Here is a 21,935-nt window from a genome sequence, read left to right as displayed (position 1 = left end):
ACTTTTATTTCTAATATTATTTTAATACATTATACATTTGTAAATTAGCAATTTTATATCTCTTGCATCTTTGTTAGGTTTCTCCTCAATCAATTATTTTTCAACCTAGATAGACCACCAAACCCAAGATAGATACTGGGAAATAATAGACGTATGTAAACTCGAATAGTATAAATTTTATGTAATACGTGTGGTATACCATTCCATGTTTTTCCTGTTTTAAAACATAAATGTAACCACTGGCTTTTTTTTTTCTTATTTGGTATTACTAAAATCTGTATATCACTGGACATTTGTGATGATTTTGAGGGCTTTTAAAAAACTCATACAAATGTGTATTAATAATATTCTTCTATTTTTCTTTATATTGCCCCACACAAGGATAGCTGGTGAATAAGACATCAGATTACATTATTTCTGCAAGAATAAGATACATCAAAGCATCTCTTTATATCACCCATTTAAAGTTATAAGTCTAAATAATTAATGTAAATGTTTTAAAAACTATGCTGGTTTTAATGTTATAAATAAGTAGGTATTTATAGGATCCCAGTAGGGATCCATAATCACTTTATTCTTCTGAAGCAATAGGCTGTTTTTACTGGCATTTCCTACTGTTTATCTCCTTGTCTTCCTTTTTAGATTTTAATACATTATAGGTAGTTATAACATACAGACTTCTACCTTTTACAGGTCTTAGATAGTTGCAACACATGCCTTTTGTTTCCTGAACACTTTTGCTAAAGAGACGTGGAAACTGACTAACAAAATATTGGTTGACTCAGGGAAGAATGTGTGTGGGTACTCGTGTCAGTTTAATATCCTGCTGCAGGTTAGAAGTATGGTCTCTAAACATGAGTCACAAATCATCGTTGTGCTATGAAAAGAATATAAGCTGGTGAAAGATAACAGGTCATTTACATGCATTTGTAAATGTGACTAGTATGAACTGCTGTTCTCTCTCGGCCACTGAAGTCACAGGCTTGGCAAATGGCTGCTGTGCATGGAATGGCAAGTTGAATATTTCATTATGTGGGAGGAATACTGTTTTCTCTTTGGACTTTTATGCCTTTATAAAATGTTAGTGAAGTGAATGCTGGATTTTTAAAAAAGAAATTAACTTTATTTAGTAAAGTTGATAAGAAAATCAGCTGCAATTTTTTCAAGAGATGGTTGCTTTTTTGATATGTCTTCCTTTGTTCTATTGTATGAAATGAATGGTATGAAAGAAAATTATCTAATTAAAGTGAATCTATTCATAGGGAAACAAAATAGAAACAAAATTGATGAAATAAATATTTATAGTTGTAGAGATCCTATGTCATTTATAGATCTTACATTTACTATTTGAATATAAGAAAATTTTTTCCCATGCAATGAATTCCCAGGTTACTTCGTGCATTTTAAGTAAGGCTAACAAAATACCAACAGCAAGTACTACTACTATTATTATTTTGTATAAACTTTTATGAAATTCTTATCCCTTATGCAATGAGAACTGACATTTGGAAAGCACTTCGACTTGATACTTCTGCAACTATTTAAGCTGTTTGTAGTAAGCTTTTTTTCTTAAAAGATTTTCTAACTGGAACTAATTAAAACTTAAAGTGAAGAATAGAGGCTAATTACCTGTAGGTTTTAAATGTACGCCCTACTGAATAGTTGAATGTAAATAACAACTTTACCTTATCTGACGTAACAAAAGTAAGTCTTTTTTTAAAAATTTTTTTGCGGTATGCGGGCCTCTCCCGTTGTGGAGCACAGGCTCCGGACGCGCAGGCTCAGCGGCCATGGTTCACGGGCCCAGCCGCTCCGCGGCATGTGGGATCCTCCCGGACCGGGGCACGAACCCGTGTCCCCTGCATTGGCAGGCGGACTCTCAACCACTGCGCCACCAGGGAAGCCCTTTTTTTTTTTTTTTTTTAAGTAAGAGTCTTTTGAACTTAGGGTATTGTAGGTTGTAAATAAGTTATATAATGTCTTGATCCTCTCTCTAATATATTTACTGGAGTTTTAAAATTATCTCATGGAATAATTTAGAGCTTAAGAAATCTTCTCTTCTGCCTACATAGAAAGGTAAAAATCCTACAGCTTTTTTCTTGATATTCAGCTTTCATCCCTTGGGCAGGATACTCATTATCAGGGAAAATATGACAGGTTAATCTCTTATCATAAAGGAAGTGACACATTTAGGCTTTAATGTTCTATGTTTAGGGATAAACCATCCTCTTTTGTTCTCCCTCTCTGACTTCTTGGATAACGTTAGTTTTCTCCTGTATTCCTTGTGAATCACCTCCTCTCCCCAATCAAACCACATCGTTAGATACTGAGTTATAGTATATTTGGAAAACTTTTAAACTTGACAAGAAAATCACTGAGTCTCTGCGTACTTTGCCAACTCTTCTGCATCTTTCCATTACCCTAGGATCTAATCATTAAACCATTCTGCTGCAATTTAAGAAGAAAATTTGGTTTCAAATGCCCCTTGTTACATTTATTTAAGGGTATTAGTATTAGGTGTGATACTTTGAAGGTGAAGATTTTTGATTTTTGTTTAATATTTTACCCCAGTTATCTATGTTTTAAAAACATTTTGCGAACAATTGTGTATGAAGTGGTACTGAAAAATGAGATTCGTTATGTAAGATAAGGTAAAGTTGTAATTTACGTCAGGAGACAAGAAGTAGAAAAATACTGGTCTTATGTTTAGTCTAAACAAAAATTTCCACAGTGCTGTGAAACAAATGCCATGACTCACTAACGTTTTATCGTTAACAGTGTTAAAAAAGAAAAACTACTGTTTTAAGGTGAGTTAAATAGTGTTGCATGTTCTCAGTTACACTTAAATAACGTATTTCCTTTTTTTCTCCCATTAAGATAGCCTTAAAGAAAAATTTTAGGTAACTATAGTGGCTGTTACAGCAACATTTTAAGATAAGAAAATTTCAAAAATTAACTTTTCTGTAGACTAGGTAGGTATTAAAAATAGGCACTTAATATAACTCACTAAAGCAAGATTCACTAGTAAGGTCTTTGTGATTTCTATTTCCCACTAAATTTATATATAATAAGACATCTTAAGTATTTAAATCAAAAATATTTTTAGAAGTTGTATAATATGTTAGATAACTTTTTTCCTACTGAAATAAAAGATTGACAGCTTTCTTATACAGTAACGAATGATAGACTAGCAGAAGTAAGTCTTAGAAATTGTTTTATTAGTATTTCCATAGCTCACTTATACAAATCTATATAAAAGCACTATGATACAGTTAGTTTATTACTTTTACTACTAACTGAGGGATTAGCCATGGTAAAAATATTAAGTGCTCAGTTTTTTATTCATAAAATATGTGTTCTATGTGTGTGTATATGTAAAGATACATACATATTCCATATAGGTATGTGTGGTTTTGGAATTTGTTTCAGTATTTCATTTTTAATATAGAATACCTGATGTGAGCATTTCTTTCCCATATTTCACGAACATAACAAACCTCCTCTAAGGCCTCCCTCAGTTTCGGTAAGGAGGAATTCTTCTCTTTCTTCCTGGTTCTGTGTTTACTGCTTCATGCTCTTTTGTGGGCACAGAGCATCTCCTCAGATATGCATAGTGGGATTACCTTAGCAGAGCTGTGTGCCTTTCTTTCTCTAAGCTGGCCTGATTTTTTGAAACCTATTTCCCTTTAATAACCAGGAAAGAAAACAGTTCATGTATTGGACTTGATGTGTGATGATAAAATAGATGTCAATGAAGAGGATTGCCATGTCCACCCTCTTCGTTATTTTGTTCTTAACTAGGTTTTTTAAAAAGAAATCTTATCATATGATTCTTCTTACATGAGGTAACTGAAGTAGTCAAATTCCTAGAGACAGAAAATAAGATAGGAGCTGGATGAAGGGGGTGTTGGGAAGTTACTGTTTATGGGTAAGAGTTTCAGTTGGGAATATAAAGAAGTTCTGGAGGTGGATAGGTGATAGCAGGACAACAACATGAATGTACTTAATGCCACTGAACTGTACACTTAAAAGTGGTTAAAAGGGTAAATTTTGTGTTATGTATGTTTTACCACAATAAAATAAAGTTTAAAATATGCAAGCTTATCAATTAACTGAAGCAAGGTTAGGAAGAGGAACTAATAATATGTTGGATGATGTATTACATTTTTTAAAGTTTCAGGCTGGAATAATAAGCTGAAACAAATAGATGGAACCGAATAGTGATGAATGTCAAGTTTTGCACTTGGACTTGACAATGTATAAAAAGAGAGGAATGACTGGGAAGTGGCAGACGACCACAATTGTAGTTGTGCCAATAGCACATCACATCTGCTATAAAAGAAAGCTGTTTTTAAATGTTTACTCTATTAGGGGAGGTACAGTATCCAGTTCAGACAAATTACAGTTTCCTAGTTAGACCATACTCACAGCATCTGGAGTCTCTAAAATTGCATATGTTCTGGGGCGAGCTGCCAGGTAACTGTAGAGGGGAGATTAGATTAGGTGGCTATTGCCCTCGGATAAACAACTGAAGGACCCAGAGAGGTCAGCTTAGAAAAGATAAGTTGTAGGACAACTACATGGCTTTGAAATGTCCTTGGAAATGTGAAAGGACTGTTAAGTGGAAGGGGAAGTAGACTTACTCTGATTTAATTCAGACATTGGAATTAGGACCAATGGGGATGGTAAAGAAAGGTAGGGGAGACTGCTGTTTTACAAAAGAGACATTCCCAGTGAATAGATTATAACAACAGCCTTTTAAAGTGGTTCTTTTTACCATAAGATATCTTCAATCAGATAGATATAATAAGTGGAAGCTTTAGGTCGGAGCTTATACTAAATCGTCTTTAAAGTTCTATAAGTCTGAGACTCTGTGATTCAACTGTTTTGATGAAATGATTGGATTTAGTTCTAATACTGGAGAGCTAGGCAATGGGCAAGTTAAGAATAAGCTACGTTTTGTCACCAAGTTCTTAAGTAACCCAGGGAGGAAGGGGTGAAAGCAGCTGGTCTGCAGATCCATTTACTTCCTTGGGAGAAAGGGAGGGGAAGAAAAGAAGGCAAGTGACCCAGGTCTAATCTCCTTGTTGACAGGACCTTTGGGTAAATAGGGTATGTACCGACATTTGTTAGGAGAAAGAGGTCTTAACTCTGGAATGCTCTTAGCCTGTTCCTGGCTAAGGATTCCCTATAGTAAAGAGAACCCAGGCTCTGTGAGGCCTGGCTCTTTGGAGAATGTCATGTAGTCTGTACAGTTGTTTGGAGGTATAAAATGGAGATGTTTTATAAGATAAACTCTCACTGCATGTGAGGAACTTGGTGAACCTCACCTAGTAGAGCCTTCACATCTTCTGGGCCAGTGCTGCTTGTTCAACACAGGAAGGACCTGGCTTGCCAACTGCCCTTCACGTCCCAAGCCTCTCTCTACTTCCTCTGAATTATCTGATAGCCTCTATCCTTGTAGTTGTTAGTAAAGCTTAATTCTAGGTAAGATCACTGTTTCACATGAGCCAGATTGGGCAATCCAATCCAGTCCTGTGTGTTGGCTCAAACCTTCAACTCTGTCTCATAAGTAAATAATCAAAAACCTTGAATGATTAAAGTTAGGCAAAGAGTAATTAAATATAGGGTGGATTTTGTTCCCAAATCTCATTTCTAGATTCATGGTGCTCTGAAAGGGTTTCCCATGGAAATGTCCTAAGATTATGGGTCAGTCTAAATAGCCTAGAAAAAGTACCTCATAATTGCTACAGTAGAACATAGTCACATTTTTATATAAACCCCAGTGCCCATAACTTACCTCACACCAATTACATAGCCCTAGTGGTGGGAAAGTGTGCCCATCCCACTCCAAGCCATTGACGGTATTTAGTATCATGCTAGCAGTAGTAGGTGCATAATAATTTTATTTATCTTTCTCCCTCACCTTCTAAATTCCTGACCCTAGCCACTCTTGGCTGTTAGAAAATTAAATGTCCTGTGATAAGAAAATCCAGATTTTCATAATCACTGGCTGAAAGGAAAATTTTCTTTTAAGCTCTGGAAGGGATCAGACAAATCTTATTTTGTTTTCCCTCATAGAGTCATGCAGAGGCCATGGCCAGTATGAATTTTACTATAGGCAAAGCTCCTTAAAGATAGATGGCAGAAGTGGAAACACCACATTGACCAGAGTCAGTTGTGAGTTTTGCCATAATTTACTAACAGTAAAGTATCAAAATGTATAATTTATTAGAGCTGAATTAAACCTGTCCTCTTACTAGTGTCTATCTCACTTGTATTTTAGTAGGTTTTGTTGGTGGGGTAAGGATAAGGTAACAAGGAATTATACATAACCTGAATCTTATCTAATGGCCACCTGTGCCTGTGGAAGCCTGTGCCACACGTGATGCTGACTCTCATGGGTGAACTGGATTAAACAGGTCGAGAGTCATTGATGTGCAGGATCGGAGACTATGGAAGCCAGGCTACTGACACATAGTTCACTGGCTCGCAGTGGTTTTGAACTGAGGAGGTGGTGGTGGGGAGAGGTAAGGAATTAAGAATATGATAGCTACCTAATTCAGTCCCGCAGGTTCCGAGATTTAACTATGGGAAACTATCTTTAAAAATTCAAGTAACACATCACCCAGTGACAACTCTGTAATGCTATAGCAATTTAGAAAATGGAAAGATGAATGTGTTAATTTCCATTATTTTTTTTGTCTGAATATGCATGTTTATAAAAAAATTCTGAGTTTGTAGACATACAGGGCTTAGTAAGTATAACGTTTTCTAGTTCTGAGTCTCCAGAGATAACTACTGACAATACTTATGTATATTCTTGCAGTTTATATAAATTGTTCGGGAATTTTCATATATATATATATATATATTTGTGTTTCTTTAAAATTTTCCAAGAGAGCTTTTGAGGTAGATGAGACTTAGTCAGTCTTCCAAAACAAAAGATAAAAGCATGTTTAGATCAGCAGAAAAAAGTAGGGAAGCCTTTCTAGGTTGGAAAACATGAGGAGAAGAGGTCAGATCTTCATGGGTGGTAGGAAGGACTTGGGCTGTCAGCCTACGGGATTCATGTGGGCTCAGCGGTGGTTGTACGTTTGGATGAGTCAGATGGGCCTGCCTGATGGAGTGAACATTCTAACTCATCAGCCTTGTGTTTTACTTTTCACAGAATTGTTGTAGGACCTTTGGCCAAAAGATAACTTGATGCAGTTGGCGTATTAGAAGAATAAATCTGGTGGTGATAACATAGGAAAAAGAAAGCTGCGTGGGAGAAGATCTCTTTGAGGAGGTTATTGGAATAATGTAGATGATAGATTATGAAGAACGTAACTTTAGTGGTTTTATTAGTGAGGAAGAAACTAAACTAAAAGCCATTTTGTAGTCAATAGGTCATGGTGACTAATTTTGGATTTCAGAGAAGGAAGGGAAAGAAGAAGGCAAGGTGACCCAGGGCACTAGAGAAATGTGCGACCCTGAAGGAAATGGGAAAAACAGTTTGGGCAGGAATATGGTGGTAGATGTTGTGAGGTTTGTGGTGATACATGGTTATTCCAGGGGAGAAGGGCCCATGTGCCATTAGCAATAAGGTGTGTCTTGTTGGGGGAGGGTGGTCAGGGTCAGGGACCAGAAAGAAGGTTGGTCCTGTAAAAGAAGCAGAGGAGAATTTCAGAAGGGTAGAAAGAAAACCACAAAAGAATACATTTGGAAAACAGTGGTTAAGGCCCCTTACAGCAACACTGTAAGTTAAACAGCTATGATAAGTAATGTACAAGCAGAGGGTATTTGAAAAAATTAATTAGGTCATTCATTGTTATTTGAAGATTAGAATATATTGACAAGCAAAAAAGAAAAAACAATGTCCCAATCCCACAACCCAGAGATAACTATTTATATTTGCTTAATTACCATTTACATTTAGGAGTGTATCCTACTTGTATATATGCATAAGTAAAAAACTAGCATTCTGGGTATGAATATATATTACAAAAATGGGATCAAAACCAAAAATTTTAAATTTGTTTTACATATTGAAGTATTGCATACAACAAAATAACTCTGGTAATCTTGTGTCAGAAAGCAAGGAACCTATCAAAGACTAAAAGGGTCTTGTCGAAAAGACACAGGAACCAACGTGATGGCTCTCACTTTGGTTAAAAATGTGACATTTTGATCATCAGTTAGAATACTGACTTTGGCCAGTGAAACCCATTGACTCGTGATATCTTAATTATATTGAAAAAAAGAAAAAGAAAAGAAGAAGGAAGAAGGCTTGGTGGTCCTTGCACGAGGTCTCATGTGGGTGCTGTTAGGTAGCTGTTGGGACTGGATCATCTAAAGGGTCAACTGGGTTGAAAGGGGCTCATTTAAGTAGCTGGTAGTTGATGCTGGCTTCCTGCTCGGACATCAGCAGGCTTGTTGCCTAGAGCTCCTGTATGTGGCCCCTCCATGTGGCTTGAGCTTCTCATAGCCTGGCTGTGGTGTTCAGAGAGAGAGCATCTCAAGAGTGAGTGTTCCAACGGACCCAGGAGGAAGTTGCATGGCTTTTTATGACCTAGCTTCAGAAGACCCAGAACTTCACTTCCACTGCATTCTGCTGGTCAAGTGAGTCACTGAGGCAGCCCAGATTCAAGGGGAGGAAAGTAAGACTCCACCTCTTGATAGGAGGAAGGGAAGGAACTGATGGTGGTCACTTAGGTGACTGTCAGCCACCTCTTGATTTGTCAATGTTAGACATGTTAATTATCTTCTTGCCATGATGGGTAAGAATTTAACACTCACACCTCTGTTTTCCTTGCCTTTTTTCCCATGTAGTTAAAGTAATTTGATTTTCTCTCTCCGTTCCTTTGGAAACTTTAAACACTTTTATTTCTGGTTTGTGGCACCTCTGGATCCTTTAAGGTGAAGATGTCTGTGCTTCTGTCCTTCTATCCACTTCTGTCACTCCCACTGTGCTTCCCAGTTTCTGTCATTTGTACTTGTATTCTTGTATCACCAAGATTTTAAAATATTTGCCTTTTATTCTGTAATCATATTGTTTTCCTTTATATACAGTTGATCCTACACAGAGAAAATAAAGTGTTTATTATGACTGTATTAAAATAGTTCACTGCACAACCAGGATTACATTTCCTGTCTAATTTTTGCTTCGAGTTTCTAATCGCCTTCCTTTTTTTCTTGTAACATACGCCTTTGTCTTATATTTGAGTTGTTCCATATCTTGGAGGATAGCATCCCATCTCTGCAGTCATCTTTCCCCCAGATACCTGCCCCTGGAGCTCTCCATTCTCCTGCTCTCTAGGTCTGCTACTTGATGTCCCAGGCTTCCTGCCATTACTCCCCTGGTTTGGGGTCACTGTTTCCTGCATCCCATATGTCTTGGTTTACTGACACGTGCTGCAGCATATCCTCAAATAATTGTCTAAGAAAGAGGGTAAAGGAGGTTTACTCTCTAAGTCTTCAGCAAGTTCTGAAAATGTTTTTATTTTCAGGCCATTTGGTTCTATCATTATCTCTGTTGATGGCATATGGATATATAATCATATTTAATCAATTCCCTATTGCTGTGTGTTTGTTCTCAGTTTCACTATTGTGTATAACTTGAGGAAACATTCTTATGTTTTCATATTTGTGCCTATACATAATTATTTTCAAAGACTAATTTTGTGGGATTTCTGGGCAAGTGGTATGTACATTTTTAAGGGTAGTGACATGTTCTACTAAAATTCTCTTTAGGAAGGTTACCCTGTCCCCTCAAAAAGATGTATGTGCGTATGTGATTTAACTGGTTAACGCGTAGAGATTATTATGTGTAAATGGTTCTTTTCATCAAGAGATTCATTGGTTTTTGTTGTTGGATCTGTTTGTTTTTGTTTTATGAATACTGGCAGTTCATAGGGCTCAGAAACTTTAAAGAGGGTGGGCCAGAATTTTCTGAGCAAATTGGAAACGGTATCTGGAAAGAAGATAGACATGTACTTGGACAGTCATTAAATATTTGAAGGGTTGTCATATGAAAAAGAGATTTTGGATAGCCAGGATCAGGAGTAGGACTGGCAGGTGGACGTCAAAGAGGGTACAGTAGGGCTTCCCTGGTGGCGCAGTGGTTGAGAGTCCGCCTGCCGATGCAGGGGACGCGGGTTCGTGCCCTGGTCCGGGAGGATCCCACATGCCACGGAGCGGCTGGGCCCGTGAGCCATGGCCGCTGAGCCTGCGCATCCAGAGCCTGTGCTCCGCAACGAGAGAGGCCACAACAGTGAGAGGCCCGCGTACCGCAAAAAAAAATAAAAAATAAAAAGAGGGTACAGTGTAGTTCTGGAACTTTTGGAAAGCTTCTTTAGGAGATGCTACTCTACTCACCATGGAGTTGTCCACGCTGGGGGGCAACCTGGAAGAGCTTTTGTAGAAGGGATTTAAAACATCTGTGGGTAATTGAAATAGGCAATCTTCAGAGGCCATTTTAACTCTACCATGCTGTGATGGTCATGAGCATAAACTTGTGGTGAAGAATTAAGTTTGGGTTGGGTGCAGTATAGTTGTGCAAAGTGAGGTAAAAGGTTGATATAACCTATTGGGTAAATAAAACAGGTGAGTCTTCTCTTAGAAGTATTTATTTTCCTTTTCAACCTGGATTTTTTTCTGCAGCAATTAGAAAGTAACGTTAACTACTTTTGGAGGAGTGATTATTAATATGATTCATCTTTTATAGTAAAGTAGCAGTAGTGAACCTACATTTAGTCCTTACTAATGGTGGTGGTGATCTGTCTTTCTTATCATCCATTCATCGTCATCATTTCAGGTGTGGCCCTTAGTCCCATGTAGTCATCCAAGGCTCAGGGATCAGTGACTAGAGGTGGAGGCTTCTGTCTAGGAAAGAAAGAGTAGGTCCTTTTAGGACTTGTTCAAACTTATTTAATCTTCTTTATAGCTATAGTAAGAAAAATTACCTGGTTCAGTTTCACTTTTAACTTAATTTTTTTTAGAGTGCCTTTTCTGTTTTAGTATTTTTCCTGTTTGCCATTAGTGTGCATTTTGTCTTTTTAAATTTAAAAAAATTTTATTTATTTATTTACTTTTGGCTGCATTGGGTCTTCGTTGCTGCACACGGGCTTCACATTGTGGTGGCTTCTTTTGTTGCCGAGCACAGGCTCTAGGCACGCGGGCTTCAGTAGTTGTGGCTCACGGGCTCTAGAGCACAGGCTCAGTAGTTGTGGTGCATGGGCTTAGTTGCTCCACGGCATGTGGGATCTTCCCGGACCAGGGCTCGAACTGGTGTCTCCTGCATTGGCAGGCAGATTCTTAACCACTGTGCCACCAGGGAAGCCCCTGCATTTTGTCTTATTCTCACATCAATTCTGTCATAAAGACGGTATTCTGCCTGTTTTACACATGGAGAAGCTGAGGTTTTGGTCAGCTTTGCCCAAGGCCACTTAGGAGAGCTAGGGTTCAAATCCTGGCCTGCACACCCCAGGCCCATGATCATTCATTAACTATCCCTGACTCCCCAAACTTAATTGCTTAATTATAATGAATTGTCCAAATAGAACATCTGCAGTATAACAGGTATTTATGGACTGGTTCTCCAAAACTGATGATCGTTGAAGAGGCCACGAGGAGCTAGAAAAGGATGAACTCGCGGAACGTGCATTGCTTGATGTTATGTGCAGATTGTGACAAAAACTCATACAGTGAAATAATGGCTCATTTTTTGGAAATAAAACTGCTTCACAACTCAAAAATGGGGGCTTCCCCTGTGGCGCAGTGGTTAAGATATGCCCACGTGCCACAACGAAGCGTAGCCCCCGCTCGCCACAACTAGAGAAAGCCCGCGCGCAGCAATGAAGACCCGATGCAGCCAAAAAAATTAGATAAATAAAATAAATAAATTAAAAAAACAAAACAAAACACAAAACTGTTACCAGAAAAGGGTAGCTACTTAAATAGTACTTTTTTTAAAAACTAAAATTGTAACTTATTGGAATCCATCTAGGGTACTCTAGAGTGTCTTAAAATGATAGATATTTTAGAAATAGATGGCATATACGATGAATTTATACATACAAATGACCTTACAAACAGCTGATCTACCAGAACAAGCCTGTAGATACAAAGTGGATAGATACTCTTAGAGAGCTGGAAACTTAATTCTTATAATTCTAAAAGCCTGCTGTTGCTAGTAAGTAAAATTTTATGTATTTTATGCTTAAACACCTTTGTTGAGAAAATATTTAGCTTGAGATCATCATACTGGACTGATAACAGTAATGTGGGCCTCTAAGAGCAGAGTTACAAGTCAAAGTGAATTTTACATTTAACTGTAGTTGTTTTACTTCTGCAAAAAAATAAGGCTATCCTAAAGGCCGCAGGCATTTCAGAAAAGTATTATTGGAAAAGGAAATAAGGAGTAAAAATATCCTACTGTGTCATGGATAGAAAGATATCATTATTATTTTTTTATTAGATACAGGTAATAACTGTTTAGTCCTATTGTATTTACATTCTCCTTTTTAAAAGTCTTACATTTATGCTTCTTAAAGACATAATAAAAAAATAATAATGTAACCTACTACGTTTAAATATCTAACAAAGAAAAGTAAAAGGCCAGAAAGAAACATTATAAAAATATTATATTTTTCCACAATTTTATTTGTTTAGTCCCACTATTAATTACTAATTGCCACCATTAACTGGTCCTTTGTTTAAATAAATGCATTTATTGTAACAGAAAAGTAAATAGTACAGAATAATATGTAAATTCAAATTTACACGTATTTCTGTGTTAAAGTGATAACGCACGCGCGTAGTTATTTCCCGTGTATTGTCATGTGGCTTTGGACTGCTGTGGCTGTGTCTGGTTGACTCTAAAATGTTGAGCATCCTCCTCTCCCACCACTTCTGTGCACAGTGCTCGTCTTGGCCACTGTCTTTGTCTCTCTGCTGTCCTCCTCTTCTTCCTCATCACCCATTTCAGTTTCACTAAGGACAGTGAGTTTGAGATTATAAAAAGTTTTAGATTCATTTTGGAAAGCTAACTCTTGCAGTCCAGCTCTCAGTTTTTAATCCCTAAAATAATTTACATAGAGAAGAACTGAGAATCTTCAAATAAAAAGTCCATTCATTATTATTTTTTTCATTATTGCTTTATATTTTTCCCATTTGGAAGGCAGTGTGGTATAAACAGTAGGAAAAGTATTTCTGAAGTTCTGGTATATCTGATGTTTTGAGGGCAGGTTCTTTTGGTGTGTAATCACAATTGATTTAATTGGAAGTTCTAGAATGACTCCATTTACCTAGTAACACTTAAAATTACGTAAAATTTTTGGAATGTATACTTTCGGTTTTCTTTCTAATGCTTATTTACTATACTTTTCCGATTATTAGTGGAAAGTACTAGGCATTATGTTTCTAAATTCAGAAAGGTCCCCAAAGTGTGTGTTTTAGCTATAGTATCTTCTGATTGACAAATATATTTTTCAGGTCAAATATGACAGATATGGTTTAACATGTGTTGTTATGTTTGACAAATGTGTATCTGCTCACAGGCTTATATATTGTTACTTAGGAAGTGAAATACACTCTTGAGATTTTTAAGGTGCTCCTAATGGATATTAAACTACATTCCTATTTGATATTTAATTGTTATAAAATTTCTCAACTTCCTAAATTCACAGTACTTTAATCACTATTTCTACGGTAATTTGAGAATGCTGTTACTAATGGCTATGTGCAGAATTCATTAGTTTAGCGTGAGACAACTGCTTGAAATCTGTTTTTCTAAGTGAATATGGTATACATAAGTGAACATAAGTATACAATACGTTGTCTTTAAAAAATGCTGTAGAATTCTAATGACATTTCTAAGTTTTCACGGAGAAGAAAGTCCGTTTAGCAGACTTGGTTTGTGTTTATATTGATCATTATTTTATGCTGAGAAGCTATTGAATGTTTCTTCGATGTTTGGAAATTTTGATAAGAATGTTTTCCCTGACATTATGTTTTTGACATTATGTTTTATGTTTTATCACCCAGAGGGATGGAGTGCTGGGATACATTGGGAATTTTCGCCTGCTTGCAGAACTTTCCAGCCCTTTTGTGAATCAGCGGTAGGTAACTGATATCATTAACTATTTTAAACTTGGGCTGTTTGGTTTGGGGAAATTTTCCCCCAAGATCCTAAATATAAAAATGAGAGTATGGGCTTCCTTGGTGGCGCAGTGGTTGAGAGTCCGCCTGCTGATGCAGGGGACACGGGTTCGTGCCCCGGTCCAGGAAGATCCCACATGCCGCGGGGCGGCTGGGCCCGTGAGCCATGGCCGCTGAGCCTGCGCATCTGGAGCCTGTGCTCTGCCACGGGAGAGGCCACAACAGTGAGAGGCCCACGTACTGCAAAAAAAAAAGAGTATGTGATATGAATTATCACCATTGTACAAACGAGGAAACTGAGCCTTGGAAAGGTTAGGGAATCTTATCCAAGATTCCCAAGCTAGAAGGTGGTGGTCCTGGCTCTTGAACCCAGCTCTCTCTGTGGTATGATGATACTTTGTTTTACTGGATTTATCTTGGGTCCAGTTAATATTCCTGACACCAACTTCCTCTTGTTCCCAAATTCTGACACCAACATTATCTTAGTCCCTCTTTTAAAATAATCTTTTCATTTTAGATTTACAGGAAAGTTACAAAGATAGCACAGAAACTCCCATATACCCTTCACCTAGTTTCCCCTATTAATATCTTACATTATCATGGAACATTTGTCAAAACTAAGAAACCAGCATCGATACTTTACTATTAAGTGAACTTCAGACTTTGTTGGATTTTGGGAGTTTTTCCATTAGTATCTTCTTTTTGTTCTTCGGTTCAGTCTAGGCTGCCATATTGCATTTAGTTGTCACGCCTCCCCAGTCTCCCCTCATTTGTAACAGATTCTTAGTCTTTCCTTGTTTTTCATGACCCTGACAGTGTTAAGGGATACTGTCCAGTTATTCTGTAGAATGTCCTCTAGTCTGGATTTGCCTGTTTTTCTCATAACTGGACGGAGGTTATAGGTTTTCGGAAGGAATCCTGTAGAGGTGAAGTGCCCTTCTCATCACATATCAGGGGCTACATGATATCCATGTGACATCACTGGGGATGTGAACTTTCATCGTGTGGTTGAGGTGGTGTTTGCCAGGTTTCTCCACTGTGAAGTTTTTCCTTTTCTTTACTCTCTTGGAAAGCAAGGCATGAAGTATAGCCCACTCTCAAAGGGGGTGGGGGGAGAGAAATTAAGCTCCACCTCCTGGAGGGAGGTAGTTGCTCATTTTTGACAATGGGTTTATTATTATCCTTTATTACCCTTGTCTTGTCATTTGACAGGGTCTGCTGACATTTTTTCTGTGAAATGTTTAGCTGCTCCTTTCCTTCCACATCCATGGTCCCAGTTTAGGGCCTTCGGGATCTCCATGGTTGATTACTGCGATAGCTTTCCAACTGACTTCCTAATTCGAATTCCACATTCACCCACTCTTCAGTCCTTTCCTCACAGTGCTACCAAAGTCATCTTTCTTGTGTTCCACTTTCAGTACCTTACTTTCTTACTAAACACTGCATCCTCTTTAGAGTCTTCTCTGAACTTTCGAAGCTCTCTGTGATGTGCGCCATGTCTCCAGCCTTATTTCTTACCACTCATTAGAGTTAGTTTTGCACCCTTACTGTCTCACGCACCTGTGGATTTTTCTCACTTTTCTTCCTTTATTCCCATCCTCTATTTTCCCTCCATCTTCGAAAAATTTACCTATCTTTCAAGTCTTAGGTCAAAATCCCAAACCCAGGGAAGGCTCCCACAATTACATGTAGCCTTTTGTAACTTAGTACAGAGATAACCCAGAGAATTGGGAGTCAAATCAGACTCTTGTGAGTTAGGGAGCTTACCCTGTATCAATTCTTACTAATAATCTCAAGAATACAAGTAATCACGAGATACTGGCAAAGCAAGGAGATGTTTAGGACCAATAGCATGGCTCCCTAGGTATGCACTGGGCATTCTCTGGAATGAGGTTACCTATGAGGTCTCTAAGTGATATGTATAGTTCATATTGCTGACATGGAAGGAGCTCTCTTGGTTATGAAGCCATCTCCATTTAATACTCAGATAGTTACATAGCTTATATAACTTTCCTGGGGCAGGGGTCAGACCCCATAAATCCATACATTCTAGGTTCATTTATCATACGCAATACTAGACTAGGTATATCCTAAAAGCATTCCATGGATGGAGACTCTTCTACTACAAATACCATTAGTATGCTTACCAAGCAATTACCCTCATCACCCTTTTTTCTTGCCAAAGGTGGAAGGGATGGTCCTTCCACCTCCAAACAGGAGAGATTAGATTACAGATCTGCTGCTTTCCCAGGTACTTATGTACTGTTTTATATTGTTTGCCAGTGTTTCATATGTTATAATTTTATTTCTTCAAGAAGATACTAAGTTCCTTAGGCTTGGCCGTTTAAAATTTTTTAAGTAAGAGTTCTTTTGCAATTTTTAAAGACTCCGATGATGTGAAAATATAGAGAGCAAAGAGAATATTCTCTGAAGGCAGAAGACCTGGATTTAAATTCAAGCTCCCCCACTTAGCATTGTACATGAGTGGAAGATTATTTAATCTTCCTGAGCCTCAGTTTTCTTACCTGTAAAACAGGGATAATGATACCTATAGGCCTTACAGTTTATTGTGAAGATTCTATGTGGTTATATGTTTTGTTATATGTTTACATATGTGTGTAAAGCAGCTGGCATAGTGCTTGTCATTCAGTACATATGCAGTAAGTGTTAAATGTAGTGTATATTCAATATGCTAAAATTTACTCAGCACTAGAAATGCATAGTTTATGTTTGCTTTATCTACTTTGCAGTATCTTTTTTGTTCTTTAACCCATCAAAATTAGGTTTCCTCGTCTGTCATTTTGCTGGAACGATTTCATTAGAGGTACCATTGACTTCCAGATGCAAAATCCAGTGAACTCTCTTCGGTGCCTATCTTATTGTATCTCTCTGAGGACTGCCACCTCCTTCTTGTAATGCCATAACTCCCCTTGCTTTCGTGACCCTGCACTCACCTGGTTCTTGTAGTTCTCTGACCATCGCCTCCCAGTCTTCTTTGTCGGAGACAGTTCCTTAGATGCTGGTGTTCCCCAGGGCTCTCTTCTGGGCCCACCAATCTTCTCTGTGCTTCTCCCTGAGTGGGTTGTGCTTTCAGGGTTTCAGCTATTACCCATTTGCTCAATGTGGTGTAATGGACTATGCATGAATTTTAGAATCATATAAGCTCAAGCTGCAATTTAACCTTGCCGCTTACTTGCTCTGACCTTGGCTAAGTTATGTAACATTCCTGTACTACAGTTGCTTTCTCTATAAAAAGAGCATATTTAATATTACCTACTTCTTTGTATTATAGTCAAGTGTTTTCTCCTCCCAGGTGGCACATCAGAATCAACATGTCTAAAATAGAATGCAACATATTTCCCTCTGTATTCTCTTATATGCTCCTGTTCAGCACGTGGCCTGGCCGTTCTCTTGGTTAACTCTGCTCAACATGTGGGAATCATCTCTGCTGTCAGTGCCCTAGTTCATCATGTCTTGCCTGGGCTCCTGCATCAGCCTCTAACCCTGTACTGTCCAGTAGAGTAGCCACAAGCCACATGTGACTATATACATTTAATTTAATTCAATTTAAATAAAATTAAAAATTTAATTCCTCAGTCTAACTGGTAACATTTCCAGTGCTTCCTAGCCCCATGTGTCTACTGAATTGGATAGAACATCTATAGACCATTTCATTATTGCAGAAAGTTCTTTTGGACAGAAAAGAACTATTCTAGACTGGGGTTGGCAAACCAAGGCTTGAAGGCCAAACCTGCTGCCTGTTTCTACAAATAAAGCTTTATTGGGGCACAGCCATGCATATTTGTTTACCACGACTGCTTTCACACAATAACAGAGTGGATTAGTTGCCACAGAGATGGTAGAGCTTCCAAAACCCCTTACTTTGTGTTACTCTCTGGCTCTTTATGGAAGAAGTTTGCTAATCCCTGCTCTAGGCAGTCTGCCTGCCTCCAGTCCTATTCCCCTTTCATCCTCTCCTGTATTATTATCTTCCACGGCGATCTCCCTAAAACACAAAAATGAACACATAGCCTCCTGGTTAGATCCTCTCAGTGGCACCTGCTGCTTCCAGTATACAATATGGGCTCTGTAATGTGATGCAGAAAGCTCTCCAAGTAGAGCTATCTTCTCTCTTTCTGCCATATTCCTCCTCAGAAATCTCCTCTCACCCCAACTTGTCCCTGTGCTAGAAAGGCCTCCTGGCTCGTTGCTCATCCTTCATGACTCAGCCCAAGGGTCATTTCCATCACGAAACCCCACCTCTTCCAGGCTGGGCTGGGTGTCTCTCACCCGTGCTTCCATAATAGTGACACACAGTTATACCATTATGATTAATAAATTAAATTATTGTAAAGTTCTCTTTTTCCTGTTTCTTATTTATCTCTGCGTTTCATTAGGTTGGTTGAACTTTGCATGGTTCAGCATCCACACACTGTCTGGCACATAGTAGCCATTTCATTGCTTTTGAATGAATGAGTCCCAAGAGGTGATCAGTTAAGCTTTAGCAATGTCTGTCTCTTGAAGATGATTCAGATTTGAGATGTTGAAGCAGGAGAAAATTAACCTTGACACTTAAAGGAACTTTAATTTGTTTCTGTTTGAAGCTCTTTTTGAAAAACCATAATATTAGAGTTTAACTTATTCTTTAATTTTGTAGTAAAAAGCTATGCTATACCTTTATTTAAAAGCTTCGAGTCTTTTGTAAATTAAGAAATTGAGAAATGGGGTTGGAATATGAGCAAGAAATGGTATAATGGAACAGCAAGGAGATTATGACAAAATTTAGCACAGCTACTTAAGTACTGTTAGAGTTTTCCATAGTTTAATTGTTTTCTTTACTTTGTGATATTTTTATGTTCTATTTTAGAGCTTTGTATAATTTAAGAAGACACATGGGATGCATGTGGTGGGGTACAAAGGTTAGACACCTGGGCTTCAGTTAATTTTCAGCTGCTGAGTTATACCCGTGCCTCAGGTTTCTTTTTGTAAAAAGTAATTTAATGGTGGTAACTTCTTTTTTGCCTAAATGCCCTTAACTGTTATGAGGACATATTTTTGAATTGCTGTTAAGGTTAAATACCTTATAAAAACTTGTACCTGTGCTCTTTAATATGTTCCTTCAGTATTTATTGCATACCTTCCCAGTACCTAAATGTTCCAGTCCCTGCCTCAGGGAGCTTCACTAGAGTGTCTGGTGTCGTGTCTATGTTTGAGAAAATAGGACTTAATAATACAAAATAATGAGCTAGTAAAATAAGACATTGTGTGAAAAAGGGCAAGAAGAAAAGTGCTGTTATTAATGGCTTAAAACAGCCATTCTCAGACTTGTTGATCTCATAAATTATTGAGGACCTCAATGAACTCTTACTTCCTATAGGCTGATAGCTATGGATATTTACCAGATTGGAAATTAGAACTGAAACATTTAAAAATATTTATTAGGTCATTTACTATTAACAATAATATTTCATGTTAATGTAATTTTTGTGAAAAATAAACTACATTGCCAAAATGAAAAATTTTTCGTGGGAACAGTGTTGTACATTCTTTGCAAATCTTTTTAATGTCTAGCATGATAGAATTCAGCTGGATTCTCAGGTTTGTTTCTGTTTTCAGTCTGTTGTGAAATGTTATTCTGGTTGAAGCATATAAAAAAATCTAACTCTCAGGGTTAACAGTGTAGTAGGTAAAGGAGTATTTTAGTAGCCTTTTCAAATAATTGTTGATATCCTGCTTTAATACTACACCAAAATATACCAAGAGGTAGTTTCTTAAAGATTAGTTAAATGTGGAATCTGAAACCATATCAGTGGACTTTTGATACACTGTTATATTCAAATCCATTGGTCTGTCTTGTACTTTGAATCTTTTATTCATACATAATTTTGTGTCATCATGCCTTGGTTATTTAGAAAATATTGGTTCACTGAGTTATGTAGGTCTTATGATAAATGCTGATACATTTATTAGATAATATTTTTTTAAAAACCCATTACTGACCTCATCAGAAAAGTTTTTAACTCTTCAGAGGCTATCCAAGAGTTTTTCTTCCAGACAACTGTGCTTTGTGCGTACTTCCCATTTTATCACAGAATATTAAAAAGACATGTACTCAAAATACATGATTTAATATAATTATTCATTCTTACTGCTTCATCCAGGACATTCTTAAGTGAAACTTCTCCACTCAACCCCTCTTTTTTTGTTTTTAACTGCAAATATGTGGCATAGATTACAATGGCGACTAGTACCATTTTGTACCACTGCTATGATTTGTGCTAAGATGCCAATGGTCTTATCCATCAGTACTTTACACCATCAGAATAGAAGTCAGCACAATGAGAAAGGCAGATAATATTTTAGTATCATTATGAAAATAGTTTTCCCTTGTAGACTCCCTCAAAAGTCTCAGGGGCCCATGAATCACGTTTTGAGACCTATTATTGATTGATGTTTGTCATGCAAGGCTTCAAAGAGAAATTGGGACACATTCTTAAATGTTTTAGGATTTTTTAAAGAAGTGGATGGGAAAGGGAGAAGGGAGAAAGGCGTGAACGTAAGGTTTTGAAAAGTGGAATAAACATGCCATGTGAAAGAGAAACTTCATAGACTTGTAGGATCAAAGAGTATGTCTTAGGAGGATAGTGGATAGAGAGGGTGTTGAATGCCAGGAAAAGCTGATTGAACTTGACCAGTGGACAGTGAGAATGTATTCTAGTGGAGAAAGACATTCTGAAAATAACACTGAGTAATTCTAGTTTTGGGTATTTGTGGGATAGATGGTAAGATGAAAAGCAAAAGCTTGGGTTAGAAGGTTAGCATACAGCTCTTAGTTGTGTGAATGACTGGTGCAATTTCATTAGTCCAGGAAATAAATAGGAGCCCAAATTAGGCTGTCATGATAGAGTAGATATGATGGAATAAAGGTTTTTGAGGGTAGAAAAAGTGAAATTGGTAATAAGAAATTAGAGATAGAGAAAAAAAGACAAATTTAAGATATTTTCTACATTGGACTTAAAAGAATGAAAAAGATGAGGATTGGGAAGAATAGGCGGGAAGACGATGAGTTTGCTTTGGAGATGCTGCGTTAGAGGACAAACAGCATCTGAGTGGAAATGTAGTAAGAGGTAGAGAGGCATTTTGAAATGATCAGATAGAGGTTACATTTGAAGCCATGAGAAAGGATGGTGTTTAAAAGGTGTAAAGTTGAATGTCTAGAATTGAGAAGTAAGAGAAGGAAGAGTAGATACAATAAAGGAAAAGTTTAGAAGTAGAAGGGGAGCCAGAATAATATTGGCATGGAGGACAACTTTTCTAAAATTAAGTTTTCGAACTCCTAAATTCCCAGAGTTAATATTTGTTAAATACAGTGTTCACATGCATGAAAGAATTACATATGCAACCAAGATAAAACCCAGGGGTCAGCTCACGACCCAGTCTCCATGTAGAGTCCCAGCAACAGTACAACATGTAAATCCTTATTGGAGTTTTTCCAAGGATGTCAACAAAGGTCCAGTTTGTTACAGCAGCACTTCTTAAAAGTCTCTTCATTCCTCTTGAACTCACAGTATCTCCTGGACCCTGTAGCTTTCCCAAAAGCTCACACTTCTGACTCTCAACTCCTAAAAATCACCAAACCGGTACCATATAGGGGGATGGATCCTTTGCTCCCATCCTCTTTTTTTTCTTTCTTTCTCTACCTGAAAGTAGCCCTCTCTCCTCTTTCCAAATGTGAATTATACCTGCTAATGCCTTGTTTTTACACTGCCTGTGCTTAGTACCGCACTCTGCAC

At 37.6% G+C, this 21,935-nt stretch overlaps 1 protein-coding gene across 11 annotated transcripts in view; it reads left to right on the top strand.

The window, feature by feature from the left end:
- The window catches only part of TLCD4 (TLC domain containing 4), a 103,585-nt gene that overhangs the window by 70,995 nt on the left and 10,655 nt on the right, over nucleotides 1-21,935 (top strand). For all 11 annotated transcript variants that reach the window (XM_089919341.1, XM_089919329.1, XM_089919335.1 and 8 more), the window contains one exon: nucleotides 14,029-14,102. In XM_089919341.1, the coding sequence (XP_089775467.1) occupies nucleotides 14,029-14,102 (74 nt within the window). The remainder of the gene's footprint in view (nucleotides 1-14,028; nucleotides 14,103-21,935) is intronic.

The sequence above is a fragment of the Delphinapterus leucas genome, chromosome 1 (assembly GCF_059928025.1).
Source record: "Delphinapterus leucas isolate spDelLeu-1000000601 "Yukka" chromosome 1, BTC_Dleu_Yukka2, whole genome shotgun sequence".
Classification (NCBI taxonomy): domain Eukaryota; kingdom Metazoa; phylum Chordata; class Mammalia; order Artiodactyla; family Monodontidae; genus Delphinapterus; species Delphinapterus leucas.
The sequence above is the reverse complement of the archived record's forward strand: the minus strand, read 5'-3'. Positions and strand labels throughout refer to the sequence as shown.